At 39.5% G+C, this 20,340-nt stretch overlaps 1 protein-coding gene across 2 annotated transcripts in view; it reads left to right on the top strand.

Moving 5' to 3' along the window:
• CEP192 (centrosomal protein 192) overlaps positions 1–20,340 on the top strand; it is a 133,700-nt gene that overhangs the window by 51,932 nt on the left and 61,428 nt on the right. For both annotated transcript variants that reach the window (XM_063597167.1, XM_063597166.1), the window contains 6 exons: positions 5,283–6,105; positions 6,189–6,315; positions 9,348–9,519; positions 12,212–13,130; positions 14,008–14,156; positions 15,506–15,736. In XM_063597167.1, the coding sequence (XP_063453237.1) occupies positions 5,283–6,105; positions 6,189–6,315; positions 9,348–9,519; positions 12,212–13,130; positions 14,008–14,156; positions 15,506–15,736 (2,421 nt within the window). The remainder of the gene's footprint in view (positions 1–5,282; positions 6,106–6,188; positions 6,316–9,347; positions 9,520–12,211; positions 13,131–14,007; positions 14,157–15,505; positions 15,737–20,340) is intronic.

Here is a 20,340-nt window from a genome sequence, read left to right as displayed (position 1 = left end):
TTTCTTTAAAAGTATCTTGGCTATTCTTGGCCCTTTATATTTCCATGTGTGCTTTACAGTCACATGGTCAGCTTCTACACACCAACCACTAACCACCAACAACCCTGTTGGACTTTTTTGGGGATTAAATTTAATTTATGGAACAGTAAAATTGACATCTTTATAATATTGAGTCTTCTAATCCGTGAAACTAACATATCACTTCATTTATATGTTTTAATTTCCCTTTGTATTTTATGAGTTTTGTGCAGATTTTTCACATCATCTTGTTAGATTTCTTCCTAAGTTGTTGAAACTTTTATTTTTAATTTTTGTGGGTACATAGTAGTTGTATATATTTATGGGGTACATGAGATGTTTTGGTACAGGCATGCAATGTGTAATAATCACATCATGGGAAGTGGGGTATCCATCCCCTCAAGCATTTATCCTCTGTGTTATGAACAATCCAATTATATACTCTTAGTTATTTGTAAATGTACAATTAAATTATTTTGACCCTGTTGTGCTATCAAATGAAACAATATTATGTTTCTTAACTTTATTTTCTGTTTGTTTTGGCTAAACAAATACACAATTGTATTTGTTTTTTAAATATACTCACCTTATATCCAGCAAATTTACTTATTAACTCTAATTATCTATCAACTCTTTGGATTTCCTGCATACATAGTTTTGTCATCTGAGAATAAAAGTTTTATTTCTTCATTTTTAATTTTTATACCTTTGTTTCTTTGTCTTGCCTTCCTTGACTGGATGGACCTCAAAAGAGTGTTGATGTCATGATGTTGGGTTTCCCTCATTCATTGGGAACTCTTTTTGGTATTTCATCTTTCAATTTGATGCATGGTGTAAGGTTTTTGTTTTGTTTTGTTTTAAATTACTGGATCAACAACGTGGTCTTCTAATCTTTGTTCACTAGTTTTTTGTTCTGTTTTGGATTTGGTTTTCACCTTGAATCTTGCCGAGTGCTTCTCTAGATCTGTTAAGAAGAACATGAGCTTGCTCTGTTTTGTTGATGTGATGAATTTTGTCAAATGATTTTTGAATATTAAACTATTCTTTTATACTTGAAATAAACCTCACTAGGGTTGTAATGTGTTATCTTTTTATATATCATTGGATTTGGCGTGCTAATAGTTTGCTTAGAATTTTGCATTTTTTGAGTGAGATGAATGCTCTTTCTTATAATGTTCTTGTCTGGTTTTGGTATCAAGGTTTTACTGGTCTCATTTTTTCTGTTTTCAGGAAGAGTTTTTGTAAGATTGGTGCTTTTTTAAAGATTTTGGTAGAATACATTGGTGAAATCACCTGAGTCTGGTATATTCTTTATCTAATGCCTTTACTTGCAGATTCAATTTCTTTAATAGTTGTAGTACTATTCTGATGTTTTAATTTTTTATGTCAGTTTTAGTAAATTGTAATTTAGATTGTAATCTTCCTCTACACTTGAAAATTTATTTTACTATCATGCTGACCATAATATCCTCTTGTGATTAATATCTTAGGTTGTTAAGCTATGTCTCTTTTGTTCATTCTATAATTGACTGTTTTCCCTCTCTTTTTCTTAATCTCACCAGATACTTTCAATTTTGTTAATTTGACAATTTTATTTATTCTCAATTCTGTTTGTCTTTCTATTTCATATTTTCTGGTCTTCATTTCTTTCCTTCTACTTTCTATGGATTTAATGTGTTGTTTTTCTAACTTTTTGAGATGGATGCTTAGTGTGCTTATTTTTCTGCCTTCCTGCTTTTTCAGCGGTGTAAGTGCATGGGATACGTGTAGGAGATTTTCTGGTTTTTGAAATAATTGATTTAGGCCAAATGTACTGTAGTCAGAGAATTTTTAGTTTTAGGCCTTTGAAATTTGTTTAAATATGATACATAGCTCAGCATTTGTTCAATTTTTGAAAATATTTTCTGTACGCTTGTAGGGAATGTCTGTTATGTGACTTAATGTCTGCTTCACTTAGGTGAGATTTAAATCGGAATGCTCAAGCTGCCTGCATTCTTAAAATTATTGTGCTGTTTTAAAATCTCCCACCATGATTGTGGGTTTGTTAATCATTATAGGTATATCAACATTTGCCTTAAACATTTGAAGCTATATTTTTAGGTGCATACAAATTGTGCATAAAATTTGTTGCATTAAATTCTTCATAAAATTGTTTTGGTGCATAAAAATTGTTCTTGCTAACAAATCAAATCCTTTATTGAGCATGTCTCTCCTCAGTGTGTAGTAATGCTTTTTTCCTAAATCTAGTCTGAGATTAACAATGTCAATACCAGCTTTCTTTGGTTAGTGTTAGCATGTTATATTTTTTGCCATTATTTTACTTTTAATCTTTCTGTATCCTTATATTTCAGATGTTATAGGGACATACTGTTGGATTTTGCTTTTCAACCAGTCTGACAGTCTGTATTAGCCTGTTTCTTGCATTGCTATCAAGAAATACCTGAGACTGGGTAATTTATAAAGAAAAGAGGTTTAACAGGCCCATAGTTCTGCAGGCTGTATAGGAAGTGTGGTGTGGGCATCTGCTTGGCTTCTGGGGGGGCCTCAGGAAGCTTGCAATCATGGCAGAAGGCGAAGCGGGAGCAGGCATGTCACATGGCCAAAGCAGGGATGGGGAAGGTGCCACACACTTCAAACAACCAGGTCTTAGGAGAGCTCACTCACTACCGCAAGATAACACCAAGCCATGAGGGGTTCACCGCTATGACCCAAACACCTCCCACCTGGCCTCACCTCCAACACTGGGGATTACATCTCAACATAAGATTTGGAGGGGCATCCAACTATATCACAGTCTTTCTACTTACACTTAATGGAATTTCCAGCATGGGGGTTTGAATCTGCCCACTTTATTTGCTTTTTATTTGTTTCACCTAGACTTTGTTCTTTTTCTTTTGGCATTCTTTTAGATCGTTTAAGAGTTTTATATGATTCCAATTTTCTCCTCTGTTGATTTGGTAATTATATATATTTATATTATTTTAATGATTACCCAAATAATTATAACCCGTCTCTTGGCTTACTGATGTTTAGTAAAAATTCTTTGTTTTCTTTTAAATGTCTTATTTGGCATTCCAAGGATCACAAAATACTCAATTTACTCCATACTTAAAAAGCTTTTCTTGTTTTATGTTTTATTTCTATATTTAACCCAATAAGACATGATGATGATTTATAAATAACCAGTATTTCTGATCTTTCATCTGAGATTAGTTTTCTTCTTAAAGAATATCCTTACTTTTTTTTTTTTTTTGTAAGGGACTGCTGATAATGAATTTTGTTTGTTGTCTCTCTACAATGTCTTTATCTTCCTGTTACTCTTGATGTGTATTTTTGCTTACTATAGAATTGTTAGCAGCAACTTTTAGCACTTTGAATGTATTTTTTCATGTCATTTCATTTTAAAAGTTGGCTGTCAGTCTTTTGTTATTTTTCTCTTTGGTTTTTATCCATCTTACTGTGATGTGCTTGGGTAGCTTTTGTTTTACCCTACAGTTTAGAGGAAAAATCGTTGAAATAATTTGAGGCTAAGGGAGATGATATCTTCCAGACTGGATTTATGTCTGCTTCTGACAGGGAGCAAGGAACACTGGCAATTGCAGATCACTTTCATTCGTTTATTGGAATTGAGCTGATTGGAGCTGAGCCTCATCCTTATGAGAACCAGTTGGATGCTGGTTTACCTTTACTGCTGGGGTGTATCCCTTTGTGGTCTCATCCCAAAGCATGGATGTTTTACTGTGGTATCTTTCTCTCCCTCAAACATACACACACACACACACACACCTCCTAACCCCCCAATGCCAGTCATTCATTGGCAGATTCAGTTTTTATACCTGCACTCCCACAAGAACAACTTTGCTTAGCCTTTTCTTGAAGCAGCAGATATGCTTAGGGAACAGCATCCCCAGTGTTGGGCTTACCTCTCTGGGTTACTTTCTTCTCTTAGATTTTGGCCCCATAAGTTTACACTGCTTTTTAAGCTTGCTGGTGCTTTCAAAGATAAGTTTTTGAATATGCTATTCAGTTCTAATTGTTCTTAGCAAGAGGTTGGTTTGCTTTACCTAGTCTGCTGTTACTGGAGGCAGAAGTCTTAACATGTATTTTTTGTTGTTGTTGTTGTTAAATAGTTTATGTTTCTTAACTGTTGGGCCCATTTCAGTTTTTTACTCATGGTTCCTATTTATGTCTTGCTTATAAGTAATTCTAACAGTTGAATGAAATTACCAAGAATTATACTTGCAATCACAATGACTCAGTGGCTTTTCAATCTCAATATCTTAAGTTTTTGGTTTTAAATTATTATCTGATTCAATTTTACCATGTCTTTCATTCCTGATGATTTTTAAAAAACAAATGATAATCAATTTTGTAAATAACCTGGTACTATATAATTAAAGTTGATAGCAGCTGTCTTTTTCATTAGGATATTTAACTGGTATGCCCTTAATTTTTTTGTTGCCATTAGATCCTACATCATGCTTATAAAGATCAAACTAATACAGTAGCCTGCTCTTTTCCACAGTTTTGCCTTCTTCAGTTTTAGTTACCCATGGTCAACTGAGGTGCAAAAATATTCAGTGGAAAATTCCAGAAATAGTTCATAAGTTTTAAATTATATGTCATTCTTAGTAGCGTGATGAAATCTTCCCACCAATTTGCTCCATCCTGGTAGGATGTGAGTCTTTCTTTTGTCCAGCTTCTTCACCCGTCTTCACTTGTTGCCCGTTAGTCACTTAGTAGTGTTTGGTGATCAGATCGACTCTAGGGATGTTGCAGTGCTTGTGTTAAAGTCACTCTTATTTCGTAATGGCCCCAAAGTGCAAGAGTAGTGTTGCCTGCAATTTGGATACACCAGAGAGGAGCTATCAAGTGCTTCCTTCAAGTGAAAAGAGGAAGGTTCTCGATTTAATAAGGAAAGAAAAAATAATGCTGAAGTTTCTGAGGTCTGTGGTAAGAATGATCTTTTTTATGTGTAATTACAAAGAAGGACAGAGAAATTCATGCTTTGCACTCCAAACTTCAAACGTTCCAGCCACAGTGAGTGATAAGTGCTTAGTTAAGATGGAAAAGGCACCACATTTGTGGGTGGAAGATAGGAACAGAAACATGCTCTGATTTACGGCAGTCGGATTTGGTACTATCTGAGGTTTCAGGTATCCACTTGGAGGTCTTGAAACGCATCTCCCAATGATAGTGGGGGACTAATGAATGTTCATGAAACTGGGGTAAATTTGTCTGATGTTTAATTTTCTCACTTCTAGGACACTTTCTTCATGAGCAACAAACCCCAAAGATACAAAGACAAGCTACCAGATAGTGGTGATTCTATGCTTAGGATCAGCACCATTGCTTCAGCCATTGCAGAGGCATCAGTTAATACTGATCCTTCCCAACTTGCTGCAATGATCAAGGCACTTTCAAATAAAACCAGAGACAAGACTTTTCAGGAAGATGAGAAACAAAAGGACTATTCTCACGTGCGTCATTTCTTACCTAATGATTTAGAAAAAAGTAATGGATCCAATGCATTTGATATGGAGAAATACCTTAAAAAAACAGAAGTTAGTAGATATGAAAGTGCATTGGAAAACTTTTCAAGGGCTAGTATGTCTGATACTTGGGATTTATCTTTGCCCAAAGAACAAACTACTCAAGACATTCATCCGGTAGACTTAAGTGCTACTAGTGTAAGTGTGAGGGAACCAGAAGAAAACACAGCAGCTATTGTTTATGTTGAAAATGGAGAGAGTGAGAATCAAGAGTCATTTAGAACCATAAACTCCTCAAATTCAGTTACAAATAGAGAGAATAACAGTGCAGTAGTTGATGTGAAGACATGTTCCATTGACAACAAATTACAAGATGTTGGTAACGATGAAAAAGCTACCTCAATTTCCACTCCATCTGATAGTTATTCATCAGTGAGGAACCCCAGAATAACATCCCTTTGTCTGTTAAAAGACTGTGAAGAAATACGAGATAACAGAGAAAATCAGAGGCAAAATGAGTGTGTCAGTGAAATAAGCAACAGTGAGAAGCATGTGACTTTTGAAAACCATCGCATAGTCTCACCTAAAAATAGTGGTAAGTGTCTGAGTCGTTGGTCACATTCATAAAATTACAAAGTTTATTTTCTCTTCTCACTGGAAAATACCCCTTTCTGATAGATTTGAAAAATACCTCTCCTGAGCATGGTGGACGTGGCTCAGAGGATGAGCAGGAGAGCTTCAGACCTTCCACGTCACCACTGAGTCATTCTTCTCCTAGTGAAATTTCTGGAACAAGTTCATCAGGGTAAGTGTGTACCTTCTTTTTTAAAAAATAAAAATATGCGTTCAGTATAGGAACTGGGGAAAAAATGTGTAAAGAAGAAAAATTACTTATCTGTGCATTCGTCTCTCAAAGGTAACTCTTGTAAGCTGTGAATTTCTTTCCAGCTATTTTTCTGTGCAAACTTTTGTATATTGCTTTTTTTTTTACTCTTTATAACAATCATTCTCTGAATTTAAAAGAAAACTAGTAATGTTACAGAGTGCATAATGGATCTGTCATGGTTCACTTGATACTTCTGGTGAATACTTTGTATCTTAACTGTTTTGCTATATAAATGATATTGGGATGAATAACTTTGTTCATAAAATTTTAATTTTATGAATGTCTTTTGTGGCTTTATAAAAGATCTTTAATATGTTTATTGAAAGAGTCTAATAAATGGAAAAACTTGCCAAACCAGCAAAATTATCAAAAATGTTAAATGTAGTTTTGATTTGTTTCAAAATATTGGATTTCAAAGATACCTGTTAACTATTTACCAAGCTGCCATTAAAGTTTTTCATGTTCATCTGAAGCAACATGGTATGGTTCAGCTAGTGCTAAATGTCAATGGAGAGCTTAGTTCCTTCTATGACTCCTTATGGATGCCTCAGTTTGAAACACTTTCATATACATATACACAGTCACTTCTTATTTAATAGTTAATTTCTTTTTTTTTTTTTTTCTTTTTTTTTCTGACAGAGTCTCGCTCTGTGGGCCAGGCTGGAGTGCAGTGGTGTGATCTTGGCTCACTACAACCTCTGCCTCCTGGGTTCCAGCAATTCTCCTGCCTCGGTCTCCCGAGTAGCTGGAACCACAGGCACGTGCCACCATGCCTGGCTAATTTTTGTATTTTTAGTAGAGATGGGGTTTCACCATGTTGGCCAGGCTGGTTTTGAACTCCTGACCTCAGGTAATCTACCTGCCTCGGCCTCCCAACGTGCTGGGATTACAGGCATGAGCCACTGTGCTTGGCCTGCATATTTTAACAGATGTATTACTAGTCATCCAGCCCAAAGCAAATTTGAAGATCATCTGGCTGTGACATGGTGTAGTATGTTTACAGTCTTTGGCTTACACGTTTTTTCCCTTATGTTTCTTATAGGTATTGCTTTACTGTCCCTATGGAAGACTAGAGGGATATCTGAGACTAGCCTGATTCTTTTTGCCTTTGAATTGACTTGATGTTTTTGCCAAAATTCTTCATTTTTCTAGTCTAATAATTGCATTAGGGTATATCTCTGTTTGATTCTTCATTGTTACTTTGCTCTGTCATACAGTATACCCTTTCGGTATGTCTTCCCTTTTATTTTGCCTGTGTTCTTGCAGTTCAGTTTTCATTATTTGAGATAATTTCACCTAAAAGCATTTGTTCTTGTTAACCAAAGGAGTCAAACTAATACAACACATCATCCAGTGACTCAGAACATTTTCCGTGCTGTATCATGCTGTGTGTATGTGTTTGTGTGTGTGTGCGTGCGTGTGTGCGGGAGTGCATGTGGATACAGAAACCCATGTAGGTTCATGTCATGCGGGAGCTAAAGAAGGCCTGAAGCAATTTGGTTAGTAATACTTTGTTGCTGTTGGTTAGAAACTTACTAACTGGTATTTTGACAATACCGTCTTGATTTGGGACTTTTTATTTATTTTTTATTTTTTTGAGACAGAGTCTCTCTCTCGCCCAGGCTGGAGTGCAGTGGTGCAATCTCGGCTCACTGCAAGCGCCACTTCCCAGGTTCACGCCATTCTCCTGCCTCATCCTCCCGAGTAGCTGGGACTACAGGTGCCTGCCACCATGCCCAACTAATTTTTTGTATTTTTAGTAGAGACGGGATTTCACCATGTTAAACAGGTTGATCTCGATCTCCTGACCTCTTGATCCACCCTCCTCGGCCTCCCAAAGTGCTGGGATTACAGGCGTGAGCCAACGCACCCAGCCAATTTGGGACTTTTTAAAAGTTCAGAATTCAAATTTGAATTTTCTGTGTACGTCCATTGCCTAGCTGAGTATTCTGAACTTTGTACAAAAAAGAAAGATGGTGGAATCCAGTCAAGTGAAGGGCTGAATTCAAGCTAACCGGCAGAGCATAGGTGTGGAGACTGTTTCCAAATGTGGCTTGACACTTATTTCCTATCCCCTGTGCTCTTTTGCACTGTGACTTTGCCGCTTCCCCTCAAGAGGTGCAGTCCGTTTCCTGCTCCTTGCATCTCGGCTGGCAGCCCTGTGAAAGGTGCTTAATGAACAGAATAATGAGGAAGTAACCCTGGTGTTTGTGCAGATAGATGTGAGACTCACTATTTGTCACTTTCTGATCTTTTCATTTTACGTTGTGTAGCAGGGACATCTTTCTGAACCAAGGCTAGAACAGCATGCTTTTGAATGGCTGCATAGTGTTGTATTGCATGTTTGTGCTCTAATTTCTGTAGCTCAGTTCCTCCTGTCTGATTTAAGCTTTCCCACTTTTTGTCCACAGTGATGTGGACATGTCCTTTTTGTGAAGTCTTTATATTTATCATTAATTTTTTTTCTCAGGATAAATTCCTAAATGTAGAATATCTGAGTCAAGAGGCCTTTGATATGTACTGCTTAATTGCTCAACCAAAAGTTGTACCACTTGATAGTCCCACAGTGGTGTGTGACTGTTCCCATTTCTTTGCACTTATCTGCATGATTTTTTTTCCTCTTTGCTCGTTGAGGGTTGGAATCTTCTGTTCATTTCTCTATATCAGATACTTAGCAGATTTTTATAGCATGAATAGCTAATTGCTAATAATGAATTGCTGTGTGTTTTTATATGGTATTTATTAATGAAAATGCCACAATACATTTTACACTAGTTTAACAGATGCTTCATTCAATGGGAATATTCTTTACAATTTTAGATAATTAAGTGTAAACATTGAATTTGTGGTTGAGTCATTTGCAAGATTGTAGGCCCATATTATGGTTTTTTGCTAATGTAGATAGTTGAAGGACTGGAGAACTCCAGGTGTGAGCTACTCTTCTCTTTCAGGTGTGCGTTAGAGTCCTTTGGTTCAGCAGCTCAGCAGCAGCAGCCTCCCTGTGAGCAGGAGTTGTCTCCCTTGGTGTGCTCGCCTGCTGGGGTGAGCAGGCTGACGTATGTGTCTGAACCAGAGAGCTCCTATCCTACCACAGCCACAGATGATGCCCTGGAGGACCGCAAGGTGGGCAGCCACTTGGATTATTTATTACTAAGGCTTTCAACTCTTAAAAGTGTTAACAGATGTTTGATTCAGACTACAGTTCAAGCCTATATAACTTCAGTGTTGCTCTTTTATCTTTAAAATGATTTTTGTATTTGTGTGCACATATTAAATACCTACTCATGCTGGTAGACACAGAGGTACAAACATTTTAGGATCTGCCCTTGAAGAGCTCTGTCTGGTGAGGCACGCTGTGTAATGAAGTGCATCATGCTGCGCGCATACTGTGGGGACTCAGAAGGTGGTGGTTGGAAGTCTGACTGCCTTTGCTTCAGCAAAGGTTTCTGCAGGGATAAATACACTGAAGCCACACCGTGCAGGACTGCTAGGAGTTAGGCAGCGGGGAAGCAGAGTTAACACATGGGGAGGTGGAGAGTTGTAAGATACAAACTGCATCTGGGCACTCCAGGAAATTTAGAACGGCCACAGTGAATCATGTCAATAGGGAGAAGTGTATGAGGCTAGAAGAGGGGGTACCAAACCGGGAAGGGTGCTGGGTTTAAAATACGGGAGTTTGGAGGCTTTTTAGCAGGTCACTGTCATGATCTGTTTTGATTTTGTTTTGTTTTTGTATTTTTTAGAGACGATCTCGCTCTGTCACCCAGGCTGGAGTATGGTGGCACGATCACAGCTCACTACAGCCTGGGACCGCTGGTCTCAAGGGATCCTCCTGCCGCAGCCTCCCAAGTAGCTGGGACTACAGGTGTGCACTACCACACCTGGCTAATTTTTCATTTTTTTTTTGTAGAAACAGCTTCTTGCCATGTTGCTCAGGCTGGTCTTGTACTCCTGGGCTCAGGTGTTCCTTCTGCCTTGGCCTCTCAAGTAGCTGGGACTACAGGTGCCTACCACCACATCTGGCTAATTAAAACAAATTTTTTTAGAGATGGGGTCTTGCCATGTTGCCAGAGCTGGTCTTGAACTCCTGGCCTCAAGCGATCTTCCTGCCTTGGCCTCCCAAAGTGGTGGGATTACGGGCATGAGCCACCAAGCCCAGGCTGGTTTGATGTTTTAAAAGCTCACTCCAACAGCAATGAGGAAGGAGGGAACAGTAGGAGCAAAATTAAAATCGGAGATTTGACATGAGGCCACTGTAGTGGTTCAGGCAGGAGACAGTGCACGCTTGGGCCAGGACAGTAGCAGTGGGAATAGAATAGAAGATCAGAGAGATTTATGTGGGAGAAGCTAGTATTAGCTGTTTTCGTGTGTGGACGTTGTGGATGTGACAGTGTGCAGTTTTTTGATGAGCTAACTATGACTGCTGTGGGGATGCTGCATAGTCTTCCTCCACCAAGCCACTGAAGAGTTACTGAATACACAGCGTACTGTGAGAGCATTACACCCCTTTCTTTGAAAGCTGTCTTTTTCATGTTGTTGTTAGATATTGAGTCTGCATGTTCTTAGCGTAGTGGTTGAGAGCTGGGTTATGGTGTCAGATAACTTATCTTCTGCTGCCTCCTCAGACAGATTACTAAACCTCCCTCAACCTGTTTCTTCATCTGTAAGGAGGAATAGTATGTGAGGGCAGTGCTTGTCACCTAGTAAGTCACCACTGGATACATATTATTTGTTATTATTAATTGGCAAATAATATAGTCTTTGTTTCTTAGTGTCTTTATTTCTGAAGCTTTGGCCAGGAGAAATTTATAAACCAAGTACCAAAGCAATCAGTGACGGTTACGTCTATCTAGTCTGTAAATTTCAGCTGGTCCATCCTGCAGAGCTGCAGATGTCACTCCTCAGATTATGCATTATGTACAAACAAATGAGTGTGGACATTTACCAGGACTGTTAACTTCATGCTTCATAGAGCCACACAAGTTTAGAAATGGGAGAGGGCTTAGAACACATAAAAGTTAACATCTTTGGCCGGGTGTGGTGGCTCATACCTGTAATCCCAGCACTTTGGGAGGCTGAGACAGGCGGATCACCTGAGGTCAGGAGTTTAAGACCAGCCTGGCCAACATGGTGAAACCCTGTCTCTACTAAAAATACAAAAAATTAGCTGGGCATGATAGCGGGCGCCTGTAATCCCAGCTACTTGGGAGGCTGAGGCAGGAAAATGGCTTGAACCCGGGAGGCGAAGGTTGCAGTGAGCCGAGATTGCGCCATTGCACTCCAACCTGGGCAACAAGAGCGAGACTCTGTCCCAAAAAAAAAAAAAAAAAAAAAGTTAACATCTTTGAATCTTCAAGCCCAGGCAGTAGCACGGACAGATGGTGGGGTGGGGCCCTGCCAGCCTGCTGAGCCGCCGCCTGACCTCAAAGTTGTTATCGTTTCAAGCTTGCTCAGCCCCCACTCCTTCGTTACTAATTTATTTGGATTTTTATTGTAAAGTTTACAGAAATCCCTTAAATCTTCAAAAAGTTACTAGACTCTGGTCGTTTATCTGTGCAAAATTTTCAGATATTAGTGTATACCTCCTATTTATTTTCCTCATGGTATAATTCTTTTTACAAAACAACAAGCACAAATTTTCTAATTTAAGTCTGCATTTCACAACTGCAAGACTACTATTTTTGTGTAAACCAATTTTTTTTCAAAGAGACACCTCATGCACATCTCTTTGTTACTTGAGCTTTTGCCAGCATGTTTCAATTTGTTATATTAAGTTTATCTGTGGATTATTAAAAACAAATTTTGTTGCACTCAGAGTGATATCACCAGCGAGTTGAGTACCACAATTATTCAAGGCAGTCCAGCCGCATTGGAGGAATGGGCTATGGAAAAATTGAGAGAAAAAGTTCCATTTCAGAATAGAGGAAAAGAAACATTATCATCTGTTATCCAGAATAACTCTGATACAAGAAAAGCAACTGAAACTACTTCTCTGAGTAGCAAGCCTGAATATGTAAAACCTGACTTTAGATGGAGTAAAGATCCTTCCTCCAAAAGTGGAAATCTGTTGGAAACCAATGAGGTAGGTTTGACATCAAACCCTGAGGAATTGGACCCGATCAGGCTGGCTCTCCTGGGCAAGTCAGGTCTGAGCTGTCAGGTGGGGTCAGCCACATCACACCCTGTGTCCTGCCAGGAGCCTATAGATGAAGATCAAAGAATAATTCCTAAAGATAAGTCAACTGCTGGCCGTGAGTTCAGTGGCCAGGTTTCTCATCAGACTACCTCTGAAAACCAGTGTACTCCTATTCCCAGCAGCACAGTTCACAGCTCTGTGGCTGACATGCAGAACATGCCTGCTGCTGTGCACGCACTCTTGACACAACCCTCTCTCAGCGCTGCTCCTTTTGCTCAGCGGTATTTGGGAACACTCCCTTCAACTGGAAGCACCACCTTGCCTCAGTGCCATGCTGGCAATGCCACAGTCTGTGGCTTCTCAGGAGGCCTTCCCTATCCAGCTGTTGCAGGAGAGCCTGTGCAGAACTCTGTGGCTGTGGGAATTTGTCTAGGATCAAATATCGGCTCTGGATGGATGGGTACCTCTTCCCTCTGTAACCCATATTCTAATACCTTAAATCAGAACCTGCTAAGCACAACAAAACCTTTTCCTGTGCCGTCTGTTAGTACAAACTGTGGAATTGAACCATGGGATTCAGGAATGACATCAGGATTGGGTAAGATGCTTTTTCTCTATTATTATTGCTTGCTATTATTTTCTCAAATGACACCACAAAGCTAGTTTGTTTCAAGGAGTTACTGGTTAGCATTAATTCCTTGTAAGTTTTGTGCTTCTTCCTAAACTGAGAACACCGTATATTTCTGTGCAAGCGTCCCTAAAGTTGGCTTAGAAAAACGCTACACTTATGCAGGTGACAGGCTGCCTATGGCTCTGTCTTCCTTATCTCTCTTTTGCTCTGCCATTCCAGTTTTGTGATTATTTCCCCTAGGAAATGTCCAGTTTAGAATTGAATCCCAGAATGAGTGAGTGCCTCCACCTTGTGAGTCTCTGGGTGGCTGCTGTGGTGGAGAGGCAGCACTCTCGGGTGCATTTGTGGGGCAGCTTCTCTCTGGGAGCTGTGCTTTTACTGACATGGTGCACACGGCCACTGGGGTGCTGTCTTCTCTGCCCTCCGGAGCAACTGCATGAGGATGTTGGAACATAGGTGGTAGTATTAAAATCTGATACGTGTCCACATCTGGAAAGTTAGAGCCTCTGGAGTCTTTTTTTTTTTTTTAGGATAAGAATGACTTACAATTTATGAGAGAAAAGGAGATTACTTACAGGCAGTAACCTCAAAGAATTGATTAGCCGTAATTGTGAGTTTGATCCAATTTTAATTTTTCTTTTCCTGCGCTGGATGGAAGCAGGAAAAAATTGTTGGCAGGCCTCTGAGGCTCATGCAACATCAAGGACTCCTTCATCTGGAGCACTTTGACTCTAGCTCTGTGTAAACAGGCCGTCTTATAAACTCATTGCCATTTAACAGATTTGGCTTATAATCAGGGGTTTGCTGTAACTTGCATTTTTGACTGTGCCTTATTCTCACCCAGGGAGTGTCCGAGTGCCCGAGGAGTTGAAGCTTCCTCATGCTTGCTGTGTCGGGATCGCTTCCCAGACCCTCCTCAGTGTGCTTAATCCAACTGACCGCTGGCTGCAAGTCAGCATTGGGGTCCTCAGCATTAGTGTTAATGGTGAAAAGGTAGCTTTCTATGTCTTTCTCATTTAACCTAACAGTTGCATTGTGATTAGGTGCTTGATTTCCCCCATCTCTAGTGCTAGGTTCTCCCTTCACGCCTTTATTAATAATGCACACAGTCATTGCCATGGTATCTTTCTCTCAGACCCCTTTTGTTGTAGTGCTTGTAGAGTGTAAAGTGAAACAGTTTTGCATTTTCCATCATTTATTATTTATATTTTATTGTTATTTATTTGTAAAATCCTATAAATTTGCTTTTAGTGCTATTATTTAAATCATCAAAAGTTCTGAGTTTCTTGTTTCTACTTGTCAGTTTTGTTAAAGGTGATTGAATATAAGTAACCATGACTTATAAAAAAAAAAAGAAAGCAGTTACTCTTGGAGCTTATGCCTTCATTTGGCAAGGGAAGTCTTTTTGACTAGTTTATCTGATGATTTTCTTACATGAGCTTTTGAAATACCTGGAAATGCAGTTTTAATATGAACTTTTAAGACAGATGTCTCTTACATGATCAATTACAGTTGCTATAATTCTAGACTCTAAATCTTCTCTCCTGGTTACAGTGACCATTTGAACATTGGTGAGTGGGGAGGGGGGATATATGGTCAGCAGCTGTTTTGAAATGTCCCAGTTTTACGACTGTTACTTGTGAATCAGCATTGGTGGATGCTTCCCTCGTGCCTCTTAGTGGCCATCGTCTGCCTGGTAAAATAAGATCGCCTCCCCCTACGCCGTCTTGGTTTTTCCCCTCTACTTCCAGTCCTCAGGTTAGATGAAAAGTAGGTGATTGAAGGAGAGGATTAAGGGTGGAAGGTGAGCTGTGAAGACTTTTTGGGGGCATCCTGGAGTCTGTGAATGAAGCAGTGTTGTCTATGGAAGTGGGGAGTAGAAAAGAAGATCCCCATTGACAGTGAGGAGGGAGGGTGGCTGGAGTTGTCACTGCAGTCGAGGCGGAGTCAGGGCTGTGGGACCTCAGCGGTTAGCCTGACTCTTCTTCCCCCCAGCCCCCGCCCACTGCTGTGTTGTGTGTGCTAGAGAGACTTACAGGGCTGTGAAAGAGTGACCTTTGTCAGTGTCCTTTTTAAGACAAGTGAGTGTACGGGTCAATGTGCTTGCTTGGAGGTGGACTGGGGAGACAGCCTTGGTGCAGCAAGAACATTCAACTCAGGAAGCATTTGACTCGTTGTACTTTAGAGACCATAAATGACAAGGTTTTGACATTTTTGAAGAGATAATAAATGTTTTAATTTTGCAGTTTGAGTGATTGGGAAAAGGAATCTTAAACTAGGTGATTCTACTTGATTTTCAGTGTGAAGCCATTAATAATGAACTTTATGGCTCTTTTTTGAAGGTGGATCTTTCAACATATCGTTGTTTAGTTTTCAAGAATAAAGCCATCATAAGACCTCATGTCACAGAAGAGATAAAAGTGCTTTTTATACCATCCAGTCCTGGGGTTTTCAGATGCACATTCAGTGTTGCTTCTTGGCCATGTTCGACAGATGCTGAGACCATCGTACAGGCAGAAGCTTTGGCCAGCACCGTCACTCTCACTGCCATTGCCGAGAGTCCTGTTATTGAGGTACCTGTTTGAAAATGAATCTTTGTCATACCTGGCGTTTTAAAGAAGACTGTTTAACCTTAGAAGTAAAATTTGGGAAAAAGAAATTTGTGTACGAAGGTGCCACAAAATTAGTTTCAAGCTGAACTTTGGTTCTTAATATCTTTTTATTTCAAAATTTAAAATTATTTTTAGTTTTACAGAAACACAAGTATACTTGCTTAGATATCTATAAAGCAGAGTATAAGGTTAAACACTATTTTCCACTGATTTCCATTGTATTATTAGATGTGCACTTAGCAACATGCCAGTGGTTCATATTCTTTTTATATTTCTGTACCTGGAGATTATTTGCCAGCTAGAAAAGTTTCCCTTCTCTAGTCACCTATTTTCTGGAAGCCAAAGAAATTAGGTCTGGCCAAGTTGGGATAATAAGTGGTCATTGGATTATATGCTCATTTAGCATGATGACTCTCAACCATGGCTGCACATTGGAATAACACTGGGGGCTTCTAAATGTACCCCAAGACCTGAGTCCCACTTAGACTGACTAAATCAGAGCGAGGGAGGGTGTGGCTGCCTCTCGGTAGTTTTCAAATCTTCCCAGATGATTACAAATCATAGCCTTAGTTAACAACCACTGCTTTACAAGAGCTATCTCCTCTTAGTTGATGGTGAAATCAGAACTAACATTGAAAAAAATTAAGGAATGTGAGAGGGAGAGATGGGAGGGTGCAGAATAGAGGAAAAGCAGAACAGGTCTTGATACAGTCCTGAGTCGCTTAACAATAGGGATATGCCCTGAGAAACGTGTCCTTAGGCAATTTTGTCATTGTGTGAATATCACGGAGTGTACTTACACAAACCTAGATGGCACAGCCTTCTGCACACCTAGACCTTATGGGATAGTCCATTGTTCCTAGGCCATGTACCATTGTTCCCATACAGCTTGTTACTGTACTTAATACTGTAGGGCAGTTGTAACACCATGATAAGTGTTTCTATAGCTAAACATAGAAAAGGTACAGAAAAAATACATTATAAAAGATTTAAAAAATGGTACATTTTATAGGGCACTTACCAGAGGACTCGAAGTTGCTCTCTGTGAGTCAGTGGTAAAGGCCTAGGACATTACTGTACACACTTGGAGACATTATAAACACTGTACATTTAGGCTACACCAAATTCATAAAAGAAATTATACTATGATGTTATGATGGCTATATCACAAGGTGTTAGGAATTTTCCATCTCCATTATAATCTTATGGGATCACTGTCCTGTATACAGTCCATCATTGACCAAAACATCATTATGTAGCATGTGACTTTAATTAAAAATTAGTTGATTTCAGCTGGGCACTGGCACACACCTGTAATCCCAGCACTTTGAGAGGTCAAGGTGGGTGGATTGCTTGAGCCCAGGAGTTCGAGACCAGCCTGGACAACATAGTGAGACCATGTCTCTACACAAAATTTTAAAAATCAGCTGGGTGTGGTGGTGCATGCTTGTGATCCCAACTACTCAAGAAGCTAAGGTGAGAGGATCACTAGAGCTCAGGAGTTTGAGGCTATAGTGAACTATGATCACATCACTGCACTCCAGCCTGGGCAACAGAGCGAGACCCAGTCTTAAAAGGAAAAAAAAATGAACTAATTTCCTAATATGTGAATTGAACTTAACATATTTAGCTAACCACACTTAACAGATGTTACTGATATCCTCCTAAAGTTAATTAGTTGTTTCAGGCCAGATGCGGTGTCTCATGCCTGTAATCCCAGCACTTTAGGAGGCCGAGGCGGGCAGATCACCTGAGGTCAGGAGTTAGCAGCCAGCCTGGCCAACATGGCAAAACCCTGTCTCTAGTAAAAATATAAAAATTAGCCAGGTGTGGTGGCGGGCGCCTGTAATCCCAGCTACTCAGGTGGCTGATGCAGGAGAATTGCTTGAACCTGAGAGGCGGAGGTTACAGTGAGCTGAAGTCACGCTATTGCACTCCAGCCTGGACAACAGAGCAAGTCTCTCCCTGAAAAAAAAGTTAATTAGTTTTTTTATTCCACAAAGCTGTAACTGTGACTTGCAGTTTAGAGGTAGGTGTTGGGGATGAGACACAGGGCAGCCACTCTGGGAGATGGGTGAGAATCACCAGTGTTTTCCCCACAGTACACGTTCTCTAGGGGAATGCTTAGTAACCTAGCTCAACGACTTTATTTTCTAGGGCATGGAGGAGGAATTTGATTGGAAATGTTCTTTATAAAGTTTTTTTTCCATGTTTTTGTGTTCCTGTGTTCTTATGTTGATATTTGCACATATTATAAACTTTTAGTGATCTTTTTCTTTTTGGCTAAGTGCCATTTTATATACTTCTCAGACAGCTCTGCTCTGCTTGCTTTTCTTTAGGTCAAGGATTTTTAGCATTAACACTACTGCCATTTTGGGCTAGAAGATTTTTTGAGGGTGGGAAAGGCTGTCTTGTGCAGTGTAGGATGTTTAGCAGCGGCCCTGGCCTCTACCCACTGGGTGTCAGTAATACCCTTTTCCCCACTGTGATAACCAGTAACGTCTCCAAACATGGTCAAGCCACCCCTGGTAGGAACCACTGAGAACTGGTGTTATTAACCTCCTGCATTTAAATACATTTCACTATATCAGACTGTTGAGCCTACCTTTAAGCAGTTTACCTTTCTGTAGCAGACATGATAAATCACATTTATGCAATATTTGGCATTGCTGTGTCCCGAGCGGCTCACATATATCAGTGGTGTTTGGTAGTAGAAGGCAGTGGTTCCCTACTGATGTGCTCATTGGAATCACCTGATGAACTTCAAAAACTACTGATGTCTGTGTCTGAGCTTTGAGTCCAACAAACAGACAAGTTTGGGAATCACTGGTGTAGGGAGTAGTTCAGTGTTAAGCCAGTTAAAAGCTGCCTTCTTGGAGGAGTGGAACTAGAGGAATTAGGCCCTGATGGTTCAGTAGGATTTGACTAGGGAACAACATTCCCTGTGAGAGAGCATTCAGGAATTTTATATAGAGGCCACATGCATAGAAACTGTTAGATTACTTTCTCAACGTGATAAAGCGTCTCCCAGGTACATAATACAAATGTTACAGTTTAAAGTGTATGCACCTTTATTTTGGCTAGATATTGCCAATTTGCTCTCTAACTTACATTCCTAGAAGAAATGTGTGCAGGTTCCTGTTATGGCTAACATTTGGTACTGTTAGATTTTTTTTTTTTTTAATCATTCTGGAGTGGTATGGAATTTTTTTTAATTTAAAATTTTTCTTTTATTTAAAAAATTTTTTGTGGGTACCTAAATAGGTGTATGTATTTATGGGGTACATGAGATGTTTTGTTTCAGACATGCAGTGTGAAATAAGCACATCATGGAGAATAGCTTATCCCCTCAAGCATTTATCCTTTGAGTTACAAATAATCCAGTTACATACTTTAAGTTATTTTAAAATGCACAATTATTATTGGCTATAGTCATCCTATTGTGCTGTCAAATAGTAGGTCTTAATTCATTCTTTCTATTTGTTTAGTACCCATTAACCATCCCCACCTCACCCCCAACCCCTAGCCTTCTGAGCCTTTCATAACCATCTTTCTATTCTCTATGTCTGTAAGTTCAATTGATTTGATTTTTAGAAACCAGAAATAAGTGAGAACATGTGATGTTTGTCTTTCTGTGCCTGGCTTATTTCACTTAACATAATGATCTCCAGTTCCATCCATGTTGTTGCAAATGACTGGATCTCATTCTTCCTATGGCTGAATCGTACTCCATTGTGTATATGTACCACGTTTTCTTTATCCATTCATCTGTTGATGAACACTTAGGTTGCTTCCAAATCTTAGCTGTTGTAAACAGTGCTGCAATAAACATATCTCTTTAATATACTGATTTCCTTTCTTTTGGGTATCTACCCAGCAGTGGAATAGCTGGATCACATGGTAGCTCAATTTTTAGTTTTTTGAGGAACCTCCAAACTGTTCTCCATAGTGGTTGTACTAATTCACATTCTCATCAACAGTGTACGAGGGTTCCCTTTTCTCCACATCCTCACCAGCATTTGTTATTGCCCGTCTTTTGGATATAAGCCATTTTAACTGGGGTAAGATGATATTTCATTGTAGTTTTGATTTGCATTTCTCTGATGATCAGTGATGTCGAGCACCTTTTCATATGCCCATTTGCTATTTGTATGTCTTCCTTTGAGAAATGTCTATTCAAATATTTTGCCCAGTTTTTGATTGGATTATTAGATTTTTTCCCATAGAGTTGTTTGAGCCCCTTATATATTCTGGTTATTAATCCCTTGTCAGATGGGTAGTTTGCAAATATTTTCTCTCATTCTGTGGGTTGTCTTTTCACTTTGTTGATTGCATCCTTTGCTGGGTAGAAGCTTTTTAGCTTGATGTAATCCCATTTGTCCATGTTTGTTTTGGTTGCCTTCGTTTGTGGGGTATTGCTCAAGAAGTCTTTGCCCAGATCAATGTCCTGGAGATTTTCCCCAATTTTTTTTTTTTTTTTTTTGAAATGGAGTCTCGCTCTGTCACCCAGGCTAGATTGCAGTGGCGTGATCTCGGCTCACTGCAACCTCTGCCTCCCGGGTTCA

Source organism: Pan paniscus, chromosome 17, assembly GCF_029289425.2.
Source record: "Pan paniscus chromosome 17, NHGRI_mPanPan1-v2.0_pri, whole genome shotgun sequence".
Lineage (NCBI taxonomy): Eukaryota > Metazoa > Chordata > Mammalia > Primates > Hominidae > Pan > Pan paniscus.
Note: the sequence above shows the minus strand (reverse complement) of the source record. Positions and strands in the feature narration are given on the sequence as shown.